Source organism: Nycticebus coucang, chromosome 13 (genome assembly GCF_027406575.1).
Source record: "Nycticebus coucang isolate mNycCou1 chromosome 13, mNycCou1.pri, whole genome shotgun sequence".
In the NCBI taxonomy this organism is placed as follows: domain Eukaryota; kingdom Metazoa; phylum Chordata; class Mammalia; order Primates; family Lorisidae; genus Nycticebus; species Nycticebus coucang.
Window position 1 is genome coordinate 60249457 of NC_069792.1, and position 19443 is coordinate 60268899.

The window sequence follows — 19443 nt, forward strand, 5'->3', positions numbered from 1 at the left end:
ACTGATAGGAGAAGGAGATTACAAATTTATTTACAGGGAGAATCACAGAGAGATTATTCAGTATCCCAATGGGGTTCAGAAATTTATATGACCTTATTTTATTTTTATTTAGACAGAATCTCACTCTGTCACCCTGAGTAGAGTGCCATGGCATCATCATAGTTCGCAGCAACCTCAAACTCTTGGGCTTGAGCAATCCTCTTGCCCCAGACTCCCCAGAAGCTAGGACTACCCCTCCTGACTAGTTCCCCTATTTTTTGTGTGTGTGTGTGTGACAGAGCCTCAAGCTGTCACCCTGGGTAGAGTGCTGTGGCATCACAGCTCACAGCAACCTCCAACTCCTGGGTAGTTTCCCTATTTTTAGTAGGGACAGGGTCTTGCTCTTGCTCAGGGTGATCTCAAATTCCTGAGCTCAATCAATCCACTGGCCTCAGCTTCTCAGAGTACTAGGATTACAGGTGTGAGCCACCCCACCCAACCTATAACCTCATTTTAGAGGGGAGGGAGGGCTGGGCCTGATGGGTCACACCTGTAATCCTAGCACTTTGGGACCCAAGGTGGGAGGACTGCTTGAGCTCAGGAGTTTGAGACCAGCCTGAGCAAGAGTGAGACCCCCACCTCTACAAAAAATAGGAAAAAATAGCTAGGTGTTGTGGTGGGCTCCTGTAGTCAGAGCTACTGAGGAGGCTGAGGCAGGAGGATCTCTTGAAACCAGGAGTTTGAGATTGCTGTGAACTAAGCTAATACCATGGCGCTCTACCCAGGGTGACTGAGTCAGACTCTGTCTCACAAAAAAGAGAAAAAAAAGAAGAGGAAGAGGGAGGAGGAGGAGAAGAAGAAAGGGAGTGAAGAGATGAGGAATATAGTTAATTTTGTGAAGGGGCAATAAAGGATTACTGGGAAGGATGAATAGATACTTGGGAGAATGAATGAATAGGGTAAACAGACTTGTAAGTGATTCTCTTTGGAAATTAAATTAACCTGAGAGACAGGTATTATTATTATTATTTTTTTTGTGTGTGTGTGGTTTTTGGCTGGGGCTGGGTTTGAACCCACCACCTCCAGCATATGGGAACAGCACCCTACTCCTTGAGCCACAGGCGCCGCCTTATTATTATTTTTTGTTGTATTTTAGAGACAGAATCTCACTTTATTGCCCTAGGTAAAGTGCTGTGGCATCACAGCTCATAGCAACCTCAAACTCTTGGGCTTAGGGATTCTCTTGCCTCAGCCTCCCGAGTAGTTGGGACCACAGGCACCCACCACAATGCCCAGCTATTTTCTCTGCAGTTTTGGCTGGGGCCGGGTTCGAACCCATCCCCCTCGTTATATGGGGCCCCTGCCCTACTCACTGAGCCACAGGCACCGCCTGAGACAGGTATTATTTTTAGTAATGGGTTGGGTCAGGGCTGGTTGCATTCTCTTTTTTGGAAGAGGGGCAGAGTCTCAAGCTGTTGCCATGGTGTCATAGCTCACAACAATCTCCAACTCTTGGGCTCAAGAGATCTTGCCTCAGTTTTTCCATTTTTGGTAGAGACAGGGTCTCACTTTTGCTCAGGCTGGTCTTGAACTCATGAGCTCAAGCTCTCCATCCACCTTGGCCTTCCAGAGTGCTAGGATTACAGGCACTGGGCTGGCCTGGTTGCATTCTTGATTGTCTTTCCTTCAATACTGAGATAACAGGGAGGAGAAAGAAAGGCAATTCTTTTTGATGGGTCTGTCAGTTTTTAAGCCCCTTCCAATGCCTTTTGATTTTTGAAGGCCTTTAATTTAAAATACAGGCTTGGCGCCTATAGCTCAGCAGCTAGGGCACCAGCCACATATACTGGAGCTGGCGGGTTTGAATCCAGCCCGGGCCTGCCAAACAACAATGACAACTACAACCAAAAAAAGAAAAATAGCTGGGTGTTTGATGGGACCCTGTAGTCCCAGCTACTTGGGAGGCTGAGGCAAGAGAATTGCTTGAGCCCAAGAGTTGGAGGTTGCTGTGAGCTGTGACGCCATGGCACTCTACCCAGGGTGATATACTGAGTCTGTCTCAAAAAAAAAAATTAAAAATACAGTAGAACATCAACAGTTGACTACTTCCTTATCTTGACTACCTCCTTAAGTTGACCTAATTTTCTTTTCTTTTCCTTTTTTTTTTTTTGTTTGTTTTTTGAGACAGAGTCTCAAGCTGTTGCCCAGCGTAGAGTGCCGTAGAGTCATAGCTTACAGCAACCTCCAACTCTTGGGCTTAAGCGATCCTCTTGCCTCAATTTTTCTATTTTTAGTAGAGATGGGAGTCTTGCTTTTGCTCAGGCTGGTATCAAACCCACCTTGGCCTCCCAGAGGGCTAGGATTACAGGTGTGAGCCACTATACCCGGCTAGTTGTCCATTTTCATGGACAGGACATGTACCACATGTACATATCAGTACAGTAGGCCTGCTTCCTTATGCTGACCAGCATGTGTTGCAGTTTGTTACAATCCCTTGGGTGGGCAACTTACAGAGGCTGTATAACAGGGTGTCATATTTTGGGCTAAAACTACTGGAGCTTGTGGGGCTCAGGGGCAGAGTTGGGGTGCGGGTCGGCAAGAAGGAGAGACTCTAGCCTAGTGATTAAGGAAAGGCCTTATTAGAAAAGAGCAGAGTGAATGGGCAGCGCCTGTGGCTCAGTCGGTAAGGCGTCAGCCCCATATACCGAGGGTGGCGGGTTCAAACCCGGCCCCGGCTGAAAACCCGGCCCCGGCTGAACTGCAACCAAAAAATAGCTGGGCGTTGTGGCGGGCGTCTGTAGTCCCAGCTACTCGGGAGGCTGAGGCAAGAGAATCGCTTAAGCCCAGGAGTTGGAGGTTGCTGTGAGCTGTGTGAGGCCACGGCACTCTACCGAGGGCCATAAAGTGAGACTCTGTCTCTACAAAAAAAAAAAAAAAAAAAGAAAAGAGCAGAGTGGAGTCTGACCAGGAGTCATCCCCCACACACACATTTTCAAGAGTCTTTTTATTAACTCTATCAGCACAGCGGGAATGCAGGAGGAGGGAGGCCTGGGAGTCATTCTCTTCAGACTGATGTTTATGTCAGCACACTGCATCTCTTGCCAGGAGCTTATCTCTGGTGCTGGCCAGGACAGGGGTAGACGCTTTCCAGAACAATGGCCTTGAAGCACTCCAGGAGTCTGAGGAGGGGTTTGCTGTTTGATTTCTGATCTTCTTTCTTTCACTAATTGGCCTGTCTTCCCCAGATAGGTCATGACACCCAAAGCCTCTTCACAGGAAAACTAAATGGTAGCTCTCTGAGCCTTTTTTCCTTAAATTTTTGTTTGTTTGTTTGTTTGTTTATACAGAATCTCATGTGTCACCCACATAGCATCACAGCTCACAGCAACCTCAAACTCTTGGGCTTGAGCAATCCTCTTGCCTCAGCCTCCAGAGTAGCTGGGACTACAGGAATCTGACACAATGATTTGTTTTTTCTATTTTTAGAAATAGTTTTTTTTTTTTTTCTATTTTTAGTGGAGGCAGGGTATTGCTCTTGCTCAGACTGGTCTTGAACTCCCGAGCTTAAATAATCCACTGGCATTGGCCTCCCAGAGTGCTAGGATTACAGGCATGAGCCACTGCGCCCAGCCTTAGCCCAGGCTTAAAATTTTTATGAGTCTTACTCTGTCACACTGGGTAGAGTACAGGGGCCTCATCAAAGCTCATTGCAACCTCAAATACCTAGGCACAAGTAATCCTTCTGCTGTAGCCTTCTAAGTAGCAGTAGCTGGGACTATAGGCACATGCCAGCACCCCTGGCTAATTTTTTCTATGAATATTTTTGGCAGAGATGGGGTGTTGCTCTTACTCAGGTTGGTCTCTAAACCTATAGAGGGGTCCTGAGGTCTCTATTTGGACAGACCCTTGCCTAGGCCTCAGAGGTGGCTCACGCGAGACATTCCCTACCCGACAGCCCATCTGGCCCTATCCAGCCCCTGGAGGTAGTGTTTCCTCTTTCACCTTTCCTGAGCTCTTCCCCCTTAACCAGCTCCAACTGAAATGCTCTGTCCCAGGATTCCCAGTTAATTTTGTTTTTGCCTGTAATGATGTTTAGCACTCATTCTGACTTACAGCTTAGTGACCTGTGCCCCTAGGCTAGATGGACACTTGTTTTTTTGTTTTTTTTGAGACAGGGCTTCAAGCTGTCGCCCTGGTTAGAGTGTCGTGGCATCACAGCTCACAGCAACCTCCAACTCCTGGGCTCAAGCGATTCTCCTGCCTCTGCCTTCCAAGTAGCTGGGACTACAGCGCCCACCACAACGCCTGGCTATTTTTTGGTTGCAGCCGTCATTGTTGTTTGGCGGGCCCAGACTGGATTTGAACCCGCCAGCTCAGGTGTATGTGGCTGGCGCCTTAGCCGCTTGAGCCACAGGAGCCGAGCCTAGATGGTCACTTGTAAGCAGGAACTGAATGTTTCTGATCTTTGTAGCCTTTGTGTCTTTATTTATTTATTTATTTATTATGTTTTGAGAGAGTCTCACTATGTGGTTCTTGGTAGAGTGCCATGGTGTCACAGCTCAGAGCAACCTCAAACTCTTGGGCTTAAGTGATTCTCTTGCCTCAGCCTCCCAAGTAGCTGGGACAACAGGCAGCCGCCATAACGCTTGGCTATTTTTTGGTTGCAGTTATCATTTAGCAGGCCCGAGTTGGGGCTTGAACCCGCCAGCCTTGGTGTATGTAGCTGGCGCCCTACTCACTGAGCGCTAAGCCTGCGTCTTTTTTTTTCTTTTTGTGACAGAGTCTCACTATGTCACCCTCTCTATAGTGAGACTCTCTCTATAGGTACCCACCATGATGCCTGGCTAATTTTTCTTTTTTTATATTTTGGGACAGAGTCTCACTTTGTCACCCTTGGTAGAGTGCTGTGGTGTCACAGCTCACAGCAACCTCCAACTCCTGGGCTCAAGCAATTCTCTTGTCTCAGCCTCCCAAGTAGCTGGGTCTACAGGCACCTGCCACAACACCTGGCTGTTTTTAGAGATGGGGTCTCGCTCTGGCTCAGGCTGGTCTTGAACCTGTGAGCTAAGGCAATCCACCCACTTCAGCCTCCCAGAGTGCTGGGATTACAGGTGTGAGACACTTCACCCTGCCTAATTTTTCTATTTTTAATAGAGACAGGGTTTCACTCTTGCTCAGGCTGTCTTGAACTCCTGAGCTCAAGCTATACACAGCCTCAGGCTTCCAGAGCACTAAGATTGCAAACGTGAGTCACCGTGGCTAGCTAGCCCTTACCAAATTTTATTTTATTTAATTTACTTTTTTGAGACAAAGTCTCATTCTGTCACCCTGGGTTGAGCGCTTCTCACCTTTTGAACTTTAGAAGTTGCAGCTTCTTTGTCACCCCAGGCCATTTCCTTGTCTTATACTCAACAATTTTTCACTCCTTATATTACCCCCTTATCTCCTTCTGAGTTCAGGTATTTTTCAGTGAGTTGGACAAATTTTTTCTCTTAGATAAAGTCATTTCTTCCTTTTCCAATCTCTTCTATCATTAATGGTATTTCAATCTCTCTTAGATATTCAAATTACACAAAGTCACAGGGCTGAGTATGTATAAGAAATAAAGACACAGGCTTAGGCTCAGCGCCCGTAGCACAGTGGTTACTGTGCTAGCCATATATACTGAGGCTGGCAGGTTCCAAACCAGCCCAGGCCAGGTAACACAACAGTAAAAACTGTAATAAAAAATAACCAGGCATTGTGGCAGGAGCCTATAGTCCCAGCTACTCGGGAGGCTGAGGCAAGAGAATCGCTCAAGCACAAGAGTTGAGGTTGCTGTGAGCTATGACACCATGGCACTCTACCCTGGGTGACAGAGTGAGGTTGTGTCTGAAAAAAATAAAAAATAAATAAAAATAAAATTTGGTAAGGAATGTACCACGGGAAAGCAATGTAAGTGAACTCCAGAGCAATCTGACCAAGATTATAAGGGCTGTTAACCTTTTGCTATAGAAAAAAGCAAGGGTGGCCCCAGAGGCTCAGGCTGCTAGGGACAAAAATTGGGCAACAGGGCGGCGTCTGTGGCTCAAGGAGTAGGGCGCTGGCCCCATATACTGCAGGTGGCGGGTTCAAACCCAGCCATGGCCAAAAAGTGCAAAAAGCAAAAAAAAAAAAAAAAACAACAACAAATCGGGCAACTTTCCTAAATAATTATACTATGCCAATCAGTATTCCACTTACATTTGCTATTGCTTGAAAAGAGTAACCCAGCTATGACTTGTTTCCTTAGAAGCCTCTGATCTCGTTTTAAGGCCAACCCCTATACTCTTGCATCCAAAGAAATGCAATTCGTTTTATTTAATAAACTTCACTGCAAAGGTATTTCCTCTCTTCCTATTTTTGTTGGGGTTCTCTCTATTCTCTGTCTCTTTTCTTACCTAGAGAAATTTGGCAGCTGTCTGGAAATTAGATCTGGAATATAGTAATCCTTTTGCAAAGTAAAATTCTCTTGAATTAATGAGTCATTTTGCTAATAAACATAAAATTCTGGTGGGGAAGGAAAAGAGGGCAATAACTATGGGAACTTACTGGAAATTTGAATTTCTAGAGCGGCACCTGTGGCTCAATAAGTAGAGTGCCAGCCCCATACATGGAGAGTGGTGGGTTCAAACCCAGCCCTGGCCTGGAGGGTGGTGGGTTCAAACCCAGCCCTGGCAACAAAAAAATAGCCGGGCGTTGTGGCGGGCGCCTGTAGTCCCAGCTACTCGGGAGGCTGAGGCAAGAGAATCATCTAAGCCCAAGAGCTGGAGGCTGCTGTGAGCTGTGACGCCACAGCACTCTACCGAGGGCAACAAAGTGAGACTCTGTCTCTAAAAAAAAAAAAAAAAAAAAAAATTGAATTTCTAAAGTCTCTTTCAAGGCAACATTCCCCATTCTGATCCTGTATCTCTATTCTTTCTCAGAGCACTAATGCTTGTCCTATATCTGGTTAAAAGTGGCTTCGAGCATAATTCACATAACATAAATATTAAATAGAGAGCCCAGAAAGAAAATTATCTCTAATGTGAAAAAAGCTAGAATTTTGTAGCAAAAACACAAAATAAAAATTGAGCTTTGGCCAGACTCAGTGGCTCAAGCCAGTAATCTTAGCACTTTGGGAGGTCAAGGTGGGAGGATCCCTTTAGGTTAGGAGTTTGAGACCTGCCTGGGCAACACAGCAAGACCCCTGACCCCAAGACCTGAGAAGGGACACTAAGAAAGGGCCTTGAAGGGGGATGGGAGGAAAGCCTGGCCTGCAGAACAAGGAATTCTGGAGGGCCCATAGAAACATTCATCACTCAGCAGTTCTCGCCAAAAAGGGAAAAGAATGTGGGTACCAGGTAACCTAGGCAGCCAATGACCAATAGAAAAGGACAATAATACCTGGAGGCACGGAGAGGCCAGTGAAGCAGTTGCGACCAATTTCCTTTTTTTTTTTTTTTGAGACAGAGTGTCACTATGTCACCCTCAGTAGAGTGTTTTGGCCAGCAAGCTCAAACTCTTAGGCTTACACGATTCTCTTGCCTCAGCCTCCCAAGTAGCTGGGACTATAGGTGCCTGCCTCAATGCCCTGCTATTTTTTTTTTTCTACAGTTTTTGGCAGGGGCCGGGTTTGAACCTACCACCTCTGGGATATGAGGTCAGCGCCCTACTCCTTTGAGCCACAGGCGCCGCCCAATCTTGCTATTTTTTTCTTGCAGTTGTCACTGTTATTTAGTAGGCCTGGACTGGGTTCGAACCTGCCAGCCTCAGTGTATGTGACTGGTGCTGTAACCACTGTGTTACAGATGCCAAGCCACCAATTTCAAATACGGAGAAAGAGGATATTTTATTTCTGGACTGCCTTTGCATCTCTGCACATCTCTTACCTCTTCTCATTCACAAGAAGGACCATGATGCAAGTTCTAATTCAGCCAGACTGGAGAGAAACTCAGGCATGGAGGGCAGTTGTAACATGCTTTATTCAGCTCAGGAGCAGGTGGCTGAATAAAGGCTAAGTTACTTGGGAGGACTGCCCTAGCTCCTAAAGTCAGGGGAGCTAAGTTACACATCACAATCTGCGATCCACAATCCGTGCGGGGAAAGGTCCTGTGCACCTTTCTATGCAGGAGAACAAAAGTGGCAGCATGCCAAGCAGCAGTTACATAAGCATGACTTCACTGTACCCAAGTATGGCTATCTGGGAGTACATGGCACTTTCCCATGGGAGGACGCCTAGACAACTTCATCTTGTCCCATACCCAAGGCCATGGAAAAGAAAGACCAAACACTTTTTCTTGTCCCTGCAGGGATCCACTTCCAACTCTGGGAGTGCTCTAAGCCTCCTCTTTGTTCTTTTTTTTTGTAGAGACAGAGTCTCACTGTACCACCCTCAGGTAGAGTGCCGTGGCGTCACACGGCTCACAGCAACCTCTAACTCTTGGGCTTACGTGATTCTCTTGCCTCAGCCTCCCGAGTAGCTGGGACTACAGGCGCCCGCCACAATGCCCAGCTATTTTTTTGTTGCAGTTTGGCGGGGGCTGGGTTTGAACCCGCCACCCTCGGTATATGGGGCCGGCGCCCTACTCACTGAGCCACAGGCGCCGCTCAACCTCTTTGTTCTTAAATAAAATTTCTCTTTGTTATACTGAAACCTGTAGGTTACTTTTGCTTTCTATTCACCCTGCCTGTGCTGCTCAGTTGTTTTTTTGTTTTTTTGTTTTTTTTTTTGCAGTTTTTGGCCAGGGCTGGGTTTGAAGCTGCTACCTCTGGCATATGGGGCCAGCGCCCTACTCCTTTGAGCCACAGGCACTGCCCTGCTGCTCAGTTTTATTTTCAGTTTCCACTCACTTTTGGTTTCAATTCCCACCGTGCCTCAGTTGACCTTCCTAGTTCAGCTGAGCAATCGAACCAGGTCAACTGGATTTGGGGAACCACAACCACCGACCCTCAACACTACTAAAAAATAAAAAAAATTACCAGGGTATGGTGGGATTGCCTGTAGACCTAGTTATTTGGCAGGCTGAGCTAGCAGTTTGAGGCTTGATCCATGACCAGGCCACTGCACTCCAGCCAGCTACACAACAAGACCCTGCTTCAAAACAAAAACACCTCCTCAGCTTTCTTGTTTGAAATTTCTTACTAACTGCCACAGTACAGTTACTTATTATTTTTGATTAAGGTCCTTTATTTGTCATCTCTGAGGATGGCTCTTGGGTCCAGGATTAAACTAACAATGAGAATTTCATAGCCTTAGGCTGGGCGTGGTGGCTCAGACCTGTAATCCTAGCCCTCTGGGAGGCCAAGGTGGATGGATAGCCTGAGCTCATGAGTCTGAGACCAGCCTGAGCAAAATTGAGACCCCATCTCTATTAGAACAAAAAAACTGAGGCAAGAGGATTGCTTGCACCCAAGAGTTGGAGGTTGCATTGAGCTATGACAGGCACTCTACCCAGGGCAACAGCTTGAGTCTCTGTCTCAAAAAAAAAAAAAGGGCGGCGCCTGTGGCTCAGTCGGTGGGGCGCCGGCCCCATATACCGAGGGTGGCGGGTTCGAGCCCGGCCCCGGCCAAACTGCAACAAAAAATGGCCGGGCGTTGTGGCGGGCGCCTGTAGTCCCAGCTACTCGGGAGGCTGAGGCAAGAGAATCGCTTGAGCCCAGGAATTGGAGGTTGCTGTGAGCTGTGTGAGGCCACGGCACTCTACCGAGGGCCATAAAGTGAGACTCTGTCTCTACAAAAAAAAAAAAAAAAGAAATTTAAGCCAGGGTGGTGCCTGTGGCTCAAAGGAGTAGGGCGCTGGCCCCATATGCTGGAGGTGGTGGGTTCAAACCCAGCCCCGGCCAAAACTGCAAAAAAAAAAAAAAAAAAAGAAATTTAAGCCAAACCCACGTTTTTCTTGTCCAAATCTGAAATACAATTTTCATATGTGCCAACAAACTAAATTTTCTTTTCTTTCTTTCTTTTTTTTTTTTTGAGACAGAGTCTTACTCTGTTGCCCTGGGTAGAGTACTGGAGTGTCATCATAGCTCACAGCAACCTTAAACTCTTGGGCTCAAGCAATTCTCCTGCGTTAGCCTTTGGAGTAAGCTTGGACTACAGGCACCCACCACAATGCCCAGGTAGATTTTCTGTTTTTAGTAGAGACGGGTCTCACTTTTGTTCAGGCTGGTTTTGAACTCCTGAGCTCAAGCAATCTCTCTGCCTCAGCCTCTGAACTAAACTATTTTAGAGACTTGGCTTTAGTGGAAGTTGGTCAAAAGCTAACCCGGGACTAGGGTGCTTCAAGATAAAACACCAGTAAGGAGAAAATAAACTCCAAGTCACAGCACAGTGTACTGTGCCTTACAGAGACCTTGTGTTAATAACTGGTACCACAGTTGTTTCTTTCGAGCTACAGTCATGATTAAAAGGACTGCCAGATGTCCTTGAAACACATCCTATTTCTGGGAAAAGATTACTACCAAAGTAATTGAGCTGGGAAGTGGAGACAAATTGCTCCCAGCTGCTTCAGCAAAGGTTCAAAGTACTACAGGCGAGTGGATTCGCACTGCGCAGCGTTCCTTCCTCTAGTATGCGAGAGATAGCAGTGATAGCATTGCACCTACGGATTATCTGCAAGACAGGAGTAGAAAGGGAGAAAGACAAAACGAATTACAGGAAGAGTCTAGAACACCTAACAGTTACACCAATGGGAAGACGTAAGAGGGAAGGCCTGGAATTCCGAGGCAGGCCGCCCCGGGATGGGCCGAGAGTGCAACGATGATGTATTTATTTACTTGGGAGCCCGCATCTGGCTGGAGCCCGCGGTGACGTCACGTGCCCGGCCGCGGGTCACGTGCCCCGCCCGCCCCGCCCCGCCCACCTCCTGCTGCCGCCTGTGCCGCCGCCGCCTGTGGAGAGCGGAGTCCTGCCGCGGCAGCCGCTCGGATCTCTCCGGGGAACGCGGAACGAGGAGGGCACTGGGGTAGGCGAGCGGGCCGGGAGCCAGAGCGGACGAGGAGGCGGCAGCAGCGGCGCGGCGGACCCGGGGAGACGCGGTCAACGCTCCTGAAAACTTAGGCGCGCACTCGCGACACTGCGTCCGCGGCCGGAGCGATGAAGATGGTCGCGCCCTGGACGAGGTTCTACTCCAACAGCTGCTGCCTGTGCTGCCATGTCCGCACTGGCACCATCCTGCTTGGCGTTTGGTACCTGGTGAGCGCGGCCGCGGGGCGGGAGCGCACCTGCCGGGACTGGGCGCGGGTGCCCCGGGACCCCAGCCCGCGCCCGGGTTTGGCTTTACACGCCCCGAAGTTGACTCCTGGTTCGGCCTCGGTGTTGGGCGAGGCTGCGCTTATCCGCCTAAAGTTATATTATTAGAAACTTAATTCTCTGGGCGAGCGTGTCTGCAGTTCTCCTCGGCTCAGCCGTTCTCGGCGGGGGCAGGCCGGGAGTTTGTGGCCCTGGAGCGGGAGGTGATGGGTAGACCGGGGGCGCTCAGACCAGGAGCGAGCCCTGCGGTCAGCGCTCGGGCCTTGGGGAGCCGGGCTCCGCGGGGTGGGTGCGATTGCGCTCGGAGGCGGAACGGCGCGGGTCTTACTACCTGGCACGTGTTTCCTTCCCTCTAAAAACCCGCTGAGCTTTGTGTTTTGACGGCGCGCACAGTCGTCGTAGAGGTGACGGGGCATATTTCGCTGCTGCGGTGTCAGGGTTGCATATTTGGCATGCCCATTCGTCCTGCCCGCAGCTGTGGTTTGCTGTGCATGTTTTCCTTCGTACGTTCGGATCCGGGGTTGAAATGGTCGGCGGTTCTTGCAGCCAGCCTGTGAATGGATCCCCGTGCACATGTTTAATTTAAAGCTCTTACTCTGGGAAAAGATTTGCGTGTGATTTACTGCGTTTCAATCTGCCCAGGGAAGCCATTTTCTACTCACTTCTTTCTGCCCGTTGACAGGTGGTCCCAGTACCTTTTATAACAGACAAATTTGGCAAATCTGACATTTTTTTCAGGTTGGAGCTTTTAAGATCCGATTTGTATGGGGAGCAATGATTCTCAAGGGAAGTGAGGAAACCTGATGGAGTCTCGCCCTGTACCTGCCTTGGGTTGATTTTTGGCACCCCTACATTGCACCAACACTGCATCTTATTCCACTGCATTTTGCATTTGCATTTTGTGACATTCATGAATGGAGAGTTAGACCCGAGTTACTTTGCAGTGAATAGCTCTGCGTCTCCAGGAAATGCCTTAAAAATGGTAGCCAAATGGGATATGAAACTTTTCAGTGAGAATACATTATCCTCTTAATCCTGACTTGGAATTTTTTGTTGGTTCATAATTTGTTGATGTAATATGGACGTTGAGTCGTATTCCCAACCCCTGTCGTGTACTGTTATAAGCAAAACAGTTCCCCCTCCCCCACATGGATGTTCACTGTGCTATTTATAGTTTCAAGTTTCCTTTGGTCGCTGCCTATCATGGCCACACAATAGAAATTTTTGGCCTTAAAAGCTTTCAAACAGATCTTTAGTATGTGTGGGTTCTTTCTGTTTAGTGTAGATGTGGATAGAGCATCAGCATAAATTCTTTACAGGAATTTAAAATTAGGGCAAAAGTGCAGTGTGTAGTTTCAAAATAGTTGGTGCTTTGTTGATGATCAAGACAGACTATTTTATACAATGTCCCCTTTGAAAATGTTCAAATCTTGCAAGTTACATCAATGAATGTAATTTGTAAAATCTAGGGCACTGCATTAGGCAAATGTACTACGTGATCTACAGAAAGATAAATCTACTTGAGCCCTGTTATTGGCTGTAATCCAACCAGACAGTGTTGGTGTGATAAAAGAAGTACTCAGCACGCTTTGTCTATACTGTGTGAGCGTGCTTATTGTGGAAAGTAGTTATTGGTGTGCCTGTCTTAGCATTTAGAAATATATGGCCTTTTGGAAGATAATTAGAAAGTTTTCTAACAAATGGGAATAAGAATGTTGCTTTAGGGCTGGGCACGATGGATCACGCCTATGATCCTAGTGCAGCCAAGGTGGGTGAATTGCTTGAGGTTAGGAGTTCAAGGCCAGCCTGAGTAAGAGCCAGGCCTGTCTTTGCTAAAAATAGAAATATGAGCCGGGTGTTGTGGCGGGCATCTGTAGTCTCCGATACTCAGGAGTCTGAGGCCAGAAGATGGCTTGAGCCCAAGAGTTTGAGGTTGCTGTGAGCTATGACACCATGGTACTCTACCCCAGGCAACAGAGTGAGACTTGTCTCAAAAAAAAAAAAAAAAAGTTGCTTCATGTAAACAGTGTTATGTGGGAAACCTGGTTTAAGTGCCAGTAATCTTTATAAAAACTTTTGTGTTTCATAAAACAACTTAGGCTTTTTTAGTAGTGTGTTTTCTTCACACCTTTAAATGTAATTTGGTTATCCAAAACTTTAATTTTTTTTTTTTTTTTTTTTTTTTTTTTGTAGAGACAGAGTCTCACTGTACCGCCCTCGGGTAGAGTGCCGTGGCGTCACACGGCTCACAGCAACCTCTAACTCTTGGGCTTACGCGATTCTCTTGCCTCAGCCTCCCGAGCAGCTGGGACTACAGGCGCCCGCCACAACGCCCGGCTATTTTTTGGTTGCAGTTTGGCCGGGGCTGGGTTTGAACCCGCCACCCTCGGCATATGGGGCTGGCGCCCTACTCACTGAGCCACAGGCGCCGCCCCAAAACTTTAATTTTTTTTTCTTGAGAGAGCTCACTTAGTCACCCAAGGTAGAGTGCTGTAGTGTCATAGCTCACAGCAATTTCAAACTCTTGGGCTCAAGGAATCCTTCTGCCTCAGCCTCCCTAGGAGCCAGGACTATAGGTTCCCTCTACAACATCCTGCTGTTTTTAGAAATGACACCCCCATCTGGCTAGTCTCTGAACTATGCTCAAGGGATCTACCCCCTTAGACTCCCAGAGTGCTAGGATTAGAGGCCTCAAAACTTTGATTTTCATAAACATTTTATTTATTTATTTATTTTTGAGATAAAGTCTCACTTTATTGCCCTTGGTAGACTGCCGTGGCATCACAGCTCACAGCAACCTTCAGCTCTTGGGCTCACGCGATTCTCTTGCTCAGCCTCCCAAGTAGCTGGGACTACAGGCACTTGCCACAACACCTGGATATTTTTTGTTGCAGCTTGGTTGGGGCCGGGTTCGAAGCTGCTCCTCTTGGTATATGGGACCTGCGCCCTACTCACTGAACCACAGACGCCATCCTTCATTAACATTTTAAAATAGTCGTGTGCTTAGGGAGTAGGGAAGCCCTGAAGAGCAAGGCAGCTCCCCTACATTCTCTAACCCCCTCACTTTAGGAGCTATCTGGATGGAATAGGGTTCAGTTATAAGAAACAGGAGGGTTTTCAGAAAAAAGGGCAGATACTCCCATAAGAGTCTACTATAAGGGCTCATCTTAGTAAATAACCGCCTGTTTTGCAAGGTAAGTGTGGGAAAGGAAATCTCATTACCCTGACAGGATTGCAGCCATTTAGAAAATTGAGTCAGAAACCAGCAATGTCCTCCCCAGACTCCTGGAGTACCTTAAGGCCAGAGTTCCTGGAAACATCCTACCCATAATCCTGACCATAATCCTAAGAACCTGCCCATAATCCTGTCACTGGGGAAGAGCCCTGGGTGATACTCTGGGCTCACTGCCTCATTCCAGCTATACTGATGAGGCTAATAAAAGCCTTTTGCAACTTTGAGAGCTGAGCTGACACCTGGTCAGTCTCCATTCACCTTTTCCCCTCTATTAAAGTCTTCCCTTGTCCCTGACTGGCTTTCTCTCCTTTCTTGCGGACCCTCACCCTGGTTCTTTGCCAGAACCTCTCATCTTTCTTTTTTTTGGGGGGGGGGAGGGGTGGTCAGAGTCTCACCGTGTTGCCCTTCATAGAGTGCTGTAGCATTACAGCTCACAGCAACCTCAAACTCTTGGACTTAAGTGATTCTCTTGCCTAGCTGGGACTACAGGCACCTGCCACACAACGCCTGGCTTTTTTTTGTTACTATTGCAGTTGTCATTTTTGTTTAGCTGGCCCAGGCTGGATTCGAACCTGCCAGCCTCGGTGTATGTGGCTGATGCTGTAACCACTGTGTTACAGCCACTGAGCCAGAACCTCTCATTTTAGGGTGTGTTGGGCCATGGTGGTAAAAGCGCTGAATCCTAGCCACTGTGAGCCACTATGAGCCACTGCACCCTACCTGGCCTGGTAGATTTTCTTATTGCCCATTTACAGGTAGAAAAACAGAGGCTAAGAGAACTTTGGTGATTTATAGGTTCCGTGGGTTTCTTCAATCTGATAATAAAGCATAATGATTTCAGCTACTTATACTAGAGATCTTTTTTCTTGTTTTTTATTTAATTTCAATTTACATATGATAAAATCCACAATTAAATGCAAATGTAACCCATATTCCTTGTTAACATTTCCAAAACTCCAGAAAGTTCCCTGGTTCCTTTTCCCAGTTAATCCCCACCACCCCATCCCCACTCCACCTGTCACCACAGGTACATTTTGCCTATTTATATAAATGGGATTGTTCTGTGTGTACTCTTTTATATTTGGCTTCTTTCACTTAGCATCACTTCTTTTACGTTCATTCATTCATGTTATCGGAAGTGGGTATAACAATAGCTCATTGCTTTTTATTATTGAGTATTATTTTATTGTACAAATATATCACAATTTGTTTATCCATTTGCTAAATGTTGAACTTTTGGGTTGTTTCCAGTTTGGAGATAGTATAAATTAAGCTGCTCTGAACTTTCTTGTAGAAGATTTTTTGAGGACATGTTATTCTCTTCCGCAAATAGGAGTGGTAATGTTGCTCATTGGGAAAGCATAAATGCATGTTTAACTTTTTTTGTTTGTTTGCTGAATTAGTCTCATTTTGTTGCCCCCAGTAGAGTGCTATGGTGTCATGGCTCACAGCAACTTCAAACTTGGGCTCAAGCAGTCCTTGCCTGAGCCTCCCAAGTAACTGGGAATATAGGCAGCTGCCACACCACCTGGCTATTTTTAGAGATGGGGGTCTCAGTATTGCTGAGGCTGGTCTTGAACTGGTGAGCTCAGGCAATCCACCCACTTTAGCCTCCCAGAGTGCTGGGATTACAGGCATGAGCCACCGGCCCATGTTTGGGGTATGTTTAACTTTGTAAGAAACTACTAACCAGGTTTCCCAAACGTTCTATTGTTTCATACTCCTACTAGAAATATATTAAGTTCCAGTTGGTCCACATCCTTGCCAACATTTTGGTGGTATTAGCCCTTTTTTTTTTTTTCAGAGACAGAGTCTCACTTTATTGCTCTCAGTAGAGTGCTGTGGTGTCACAGCTCACAGCAACCTCCAACTCCTGGGCTTAGGTGATTCTCTTGCCTGAGCCTCCCGAGTAGCTGGGACTACAGGTGCCCGCCACAACGTCTGGCTACTTTTTGTTGTTGCAGTTTGGCTGGGGCTGAGTTCGAACCTGCCACCCTCAGTATATGGGGCCGGTGCCCTACCCACTGAGCCACAGGCTCTGCCTGGCCGCCTATTTTTTATTTTTATTTATTTATTTTTTTGAGACAGAGTCTCAAGTTATTGCCCTGGGTAGAGTGCTGTGGCATCACAGCTCACAGCAACCTCCAACTCCTGGGCTCAAGTGAGTCTCCTGTCTCCGCCTCCCAAGTAGCTGGGACTACAGGCGCCCGCCACAACGCCCAGCTATTTTTTGGTTGCAGCCGTCATTGTTTGGCGGGTCCCGGCTGGATTCGAACCCGCCAGCTCAGGTGTATGTGGCTGACGTCTTAGCCGCTTGAGCCACAGGCTCTGAACCTGGCCGCCTGTTATTAGTCTTTTAATTGTAGCTGTTCTGGTGGGTGCGTAGTAGTGGTTCATAGTGGCTTTAGTTTGCCTTTCTCTTATGACTAATGGTGTGGAATAGTTTTATCCTTGTTTCTTGGCTAATCATATGTCTGCTTTTGTGAAGTGCCAGTTTTAATTGGATTATGTCTTTTTCATATTGATATGCAGGAACTCTATCTTGTTTTGTTTTGAGACTGAATGTCATCCTCGGTAGAGTGCTGTGTCATCATAGCTCACAGCAACCTCCAGCTCTTGGGCCTATGCGATTCTCCTGCCTCAGCCTCCCAAGCTGCTGGGACTACAGGCACCTGCCACAACTCCGGGCTATTTTTTTTTTTTTTTTTTTTGCAGCTTGGCCCCGGCCGAACCATCACCCTCTGTATAAGGGGCGGGCGTCCCACTCACTGAGCCACAGGCGCCCCCCTGGATGCAAATCCTTTAAAAATACATATTTGGGGCTTGGCACCTGTAGCACAGTGGATACAGTGCTGGCCACATGTACCAAGGTTGGAGGGTTCCAGCCCAGCCCCGGGCCAGGTAAACAACAAGAACAACTGCAACAGGAAAATGGCTGGGCATTGTGGCGGGTGTCTATAGTCCCGGCTACTTGGGAGGCTGAGGCAAGAGAATTGCTTGGGCCCAGGGTTTGAGGTTGCTGTGAGCTGTGACACCAAAGCACGCTACCAAGGGTGACATAGTGAGACTCTGTCTCAAAAAAAAAAAAAAAAAAAAAAAATATATATATATATATATGGATTATTAGGATTTTGTGAATATTTTCTCCCAGTGTGTGTCTTGCCTACTCCTCTCATTAATGGTATATTTTGATGAATAGGAATTTTTTTTTTTTTTTTTTTTTTTTGTAGAGACAGAGTCTCACTGTACCGCCCGAGGGTAGAGTGCCGTGGTGTCACACGGCTCACAGCAACCTCCAGCTCTTGGGCTTACACGATTCTCTCGCCTCAGCCTCCCGAGCAGCTGGGACTACAGGCGCCCGCCACAACGCCCGGCTATTTTTTTGTTGCAGTTTGGCCGGGGCTGGGCTTGAACCCATCACCCTCGGTATATGGGGCCGGCGCCCTACTCACTGAGCCACAGGCGCCACCCGATGAATAGGTATTTTTATTTTTTATTTATTTATTTTTTTTTTTTTGTAGAGACAGAGTCTCACTTTATGGCCCTCGGTAGAGTGCTGTGGCATCACACGGCTCACAGCAACCTCCAACTCCTGGGCTTAAGCAATTCTCTTGCCTCAGCCTCCTGAGTAGCTGGGACTACAGGCGCCCGCCACAATGCCCAGCTATTTTTTTGGTTGCAGTTTTGGCTGGGGCTGGGTTTGAACCCGCCACCCTCGGTATATGGGGCCGGCACCTTACCGACTGAGCCACAGGTGCCGCCCATGAATAGGAATTTTTAATTTTGATTAAGTTGAATTTGCCAGTGCCTTTCTCCTTCCTTCCCTTCCCTCCCCTTCCCTCTCCCCTCCCTCCCCTCCCCTCCCCTCCTTCCCTTTCTGTGTCACCCTCAGTAGAGTGCTGTGGCGTTTCAGCTCACAGCAACCTCCAACTATTGGGCTTAAGCAATTGCCTCAGCCTCCCAAGTAGCTGTGACTACAGGCGCCTACCACACGGCCTGGCTATTTTTTTGTTGCAGTTGTCATTGTTGTTTAGCTGGCCCCGGCCGGGTTTGAACCCACCAGCCTCAGTGTATGTGGCTGGCGCCATAACCACTGTGCTACTGGTGCCGGGCCAGCCAATGCTTTTCTTTTATGGTTAGTACTTTTCTTTCTTTCTTTTTTTTTTTTTTTTTTGAGACAGAGCCTCAAGCTGTTGCCCTGGGTAGAGTGCTGTGGCATCACAGCTCACAGCAACCTCCAACTCCTGGGCTCAAGTGAGTCTCCTGCCTCTGCCTCCCAAGTAGCTGGGACTACAGGGGCCTGCCACAATGCCCAGCTATTTTTTGGTTTGCAGCCGTCATTGTTTGGTGGGTCCAGGCTGGATTCAAACCCACCAGCTCACGTTTATGTGGCTGGCGCCTTAGCCGCTTGAGCCACAGGCGCTGAGCCTGTGGTTGGTACTTTTCTATGTTCTAAGTGCTCTTTACCTACCCTAAGGTTGTAAAGATGTTCTGTTTTCTTCTAGAAGCTTTATGGTTTTAGCTTTTATATTTAGATTTGTGATCATCTCAAATTAATTTTTGTGTATGATATGAGCTGTAGGGTGTCATGTTTGGATTTTTTTATTTTGAAAAGCGGTTTAATCACTTAACAAAAGTTATAATTCCAAGCATTTTTGGAAAGTCAAGTAAGGTGCTTATTCACCTTCACAGAGAATGAAGACCAGTCCTGGTTTCCAGAGGGATCATGATATTCCTTTGTTCCTTTTTCCTTTCTCCAACAACTTAGCACACATTTTAAACATCAATCCCGTTCGCTTCCTACCTGTATTTGCCCATACTCTAATCTCTCACTTTCCAACTAGATGCCTTTCTTGCCACTTTTTTATTTTTATTTGTTTTTATTTTTTTAATGAGACAGTCTCACTTTGTCACCCTCGGTAGAGTGCTGTGGCATCGTAGCTCACAGCAACCTCAAACTCTTGGGCTCAAGCGATTC

General features: G+C 47.3%; 1 protein-coding gene across 1 annotated transcript in view; it reads left to right on the forward strand.

Moving 5' to 3' along the window:
* The first annotated feature begins 10704 nt into the window (after positions 1–10704).
* LAPTM4B (lysosomal protein transmembrane 4 beta) overlaps positions 10705–19443 on the forward strand; it is a 67729-nt gene continuing 58990 nt past the window's right edge. The window contains 2 exon segments of the mRNA XM_053559068.1: positions 10705–10818; positions 10820–11173. Of these exon segments, the coding sequence (XP_053415043.1) occupies positions 10720–10818; positions 10820–11173 (453 nt within the window). The 5' untranslated portion in view covers positions 10705–10719.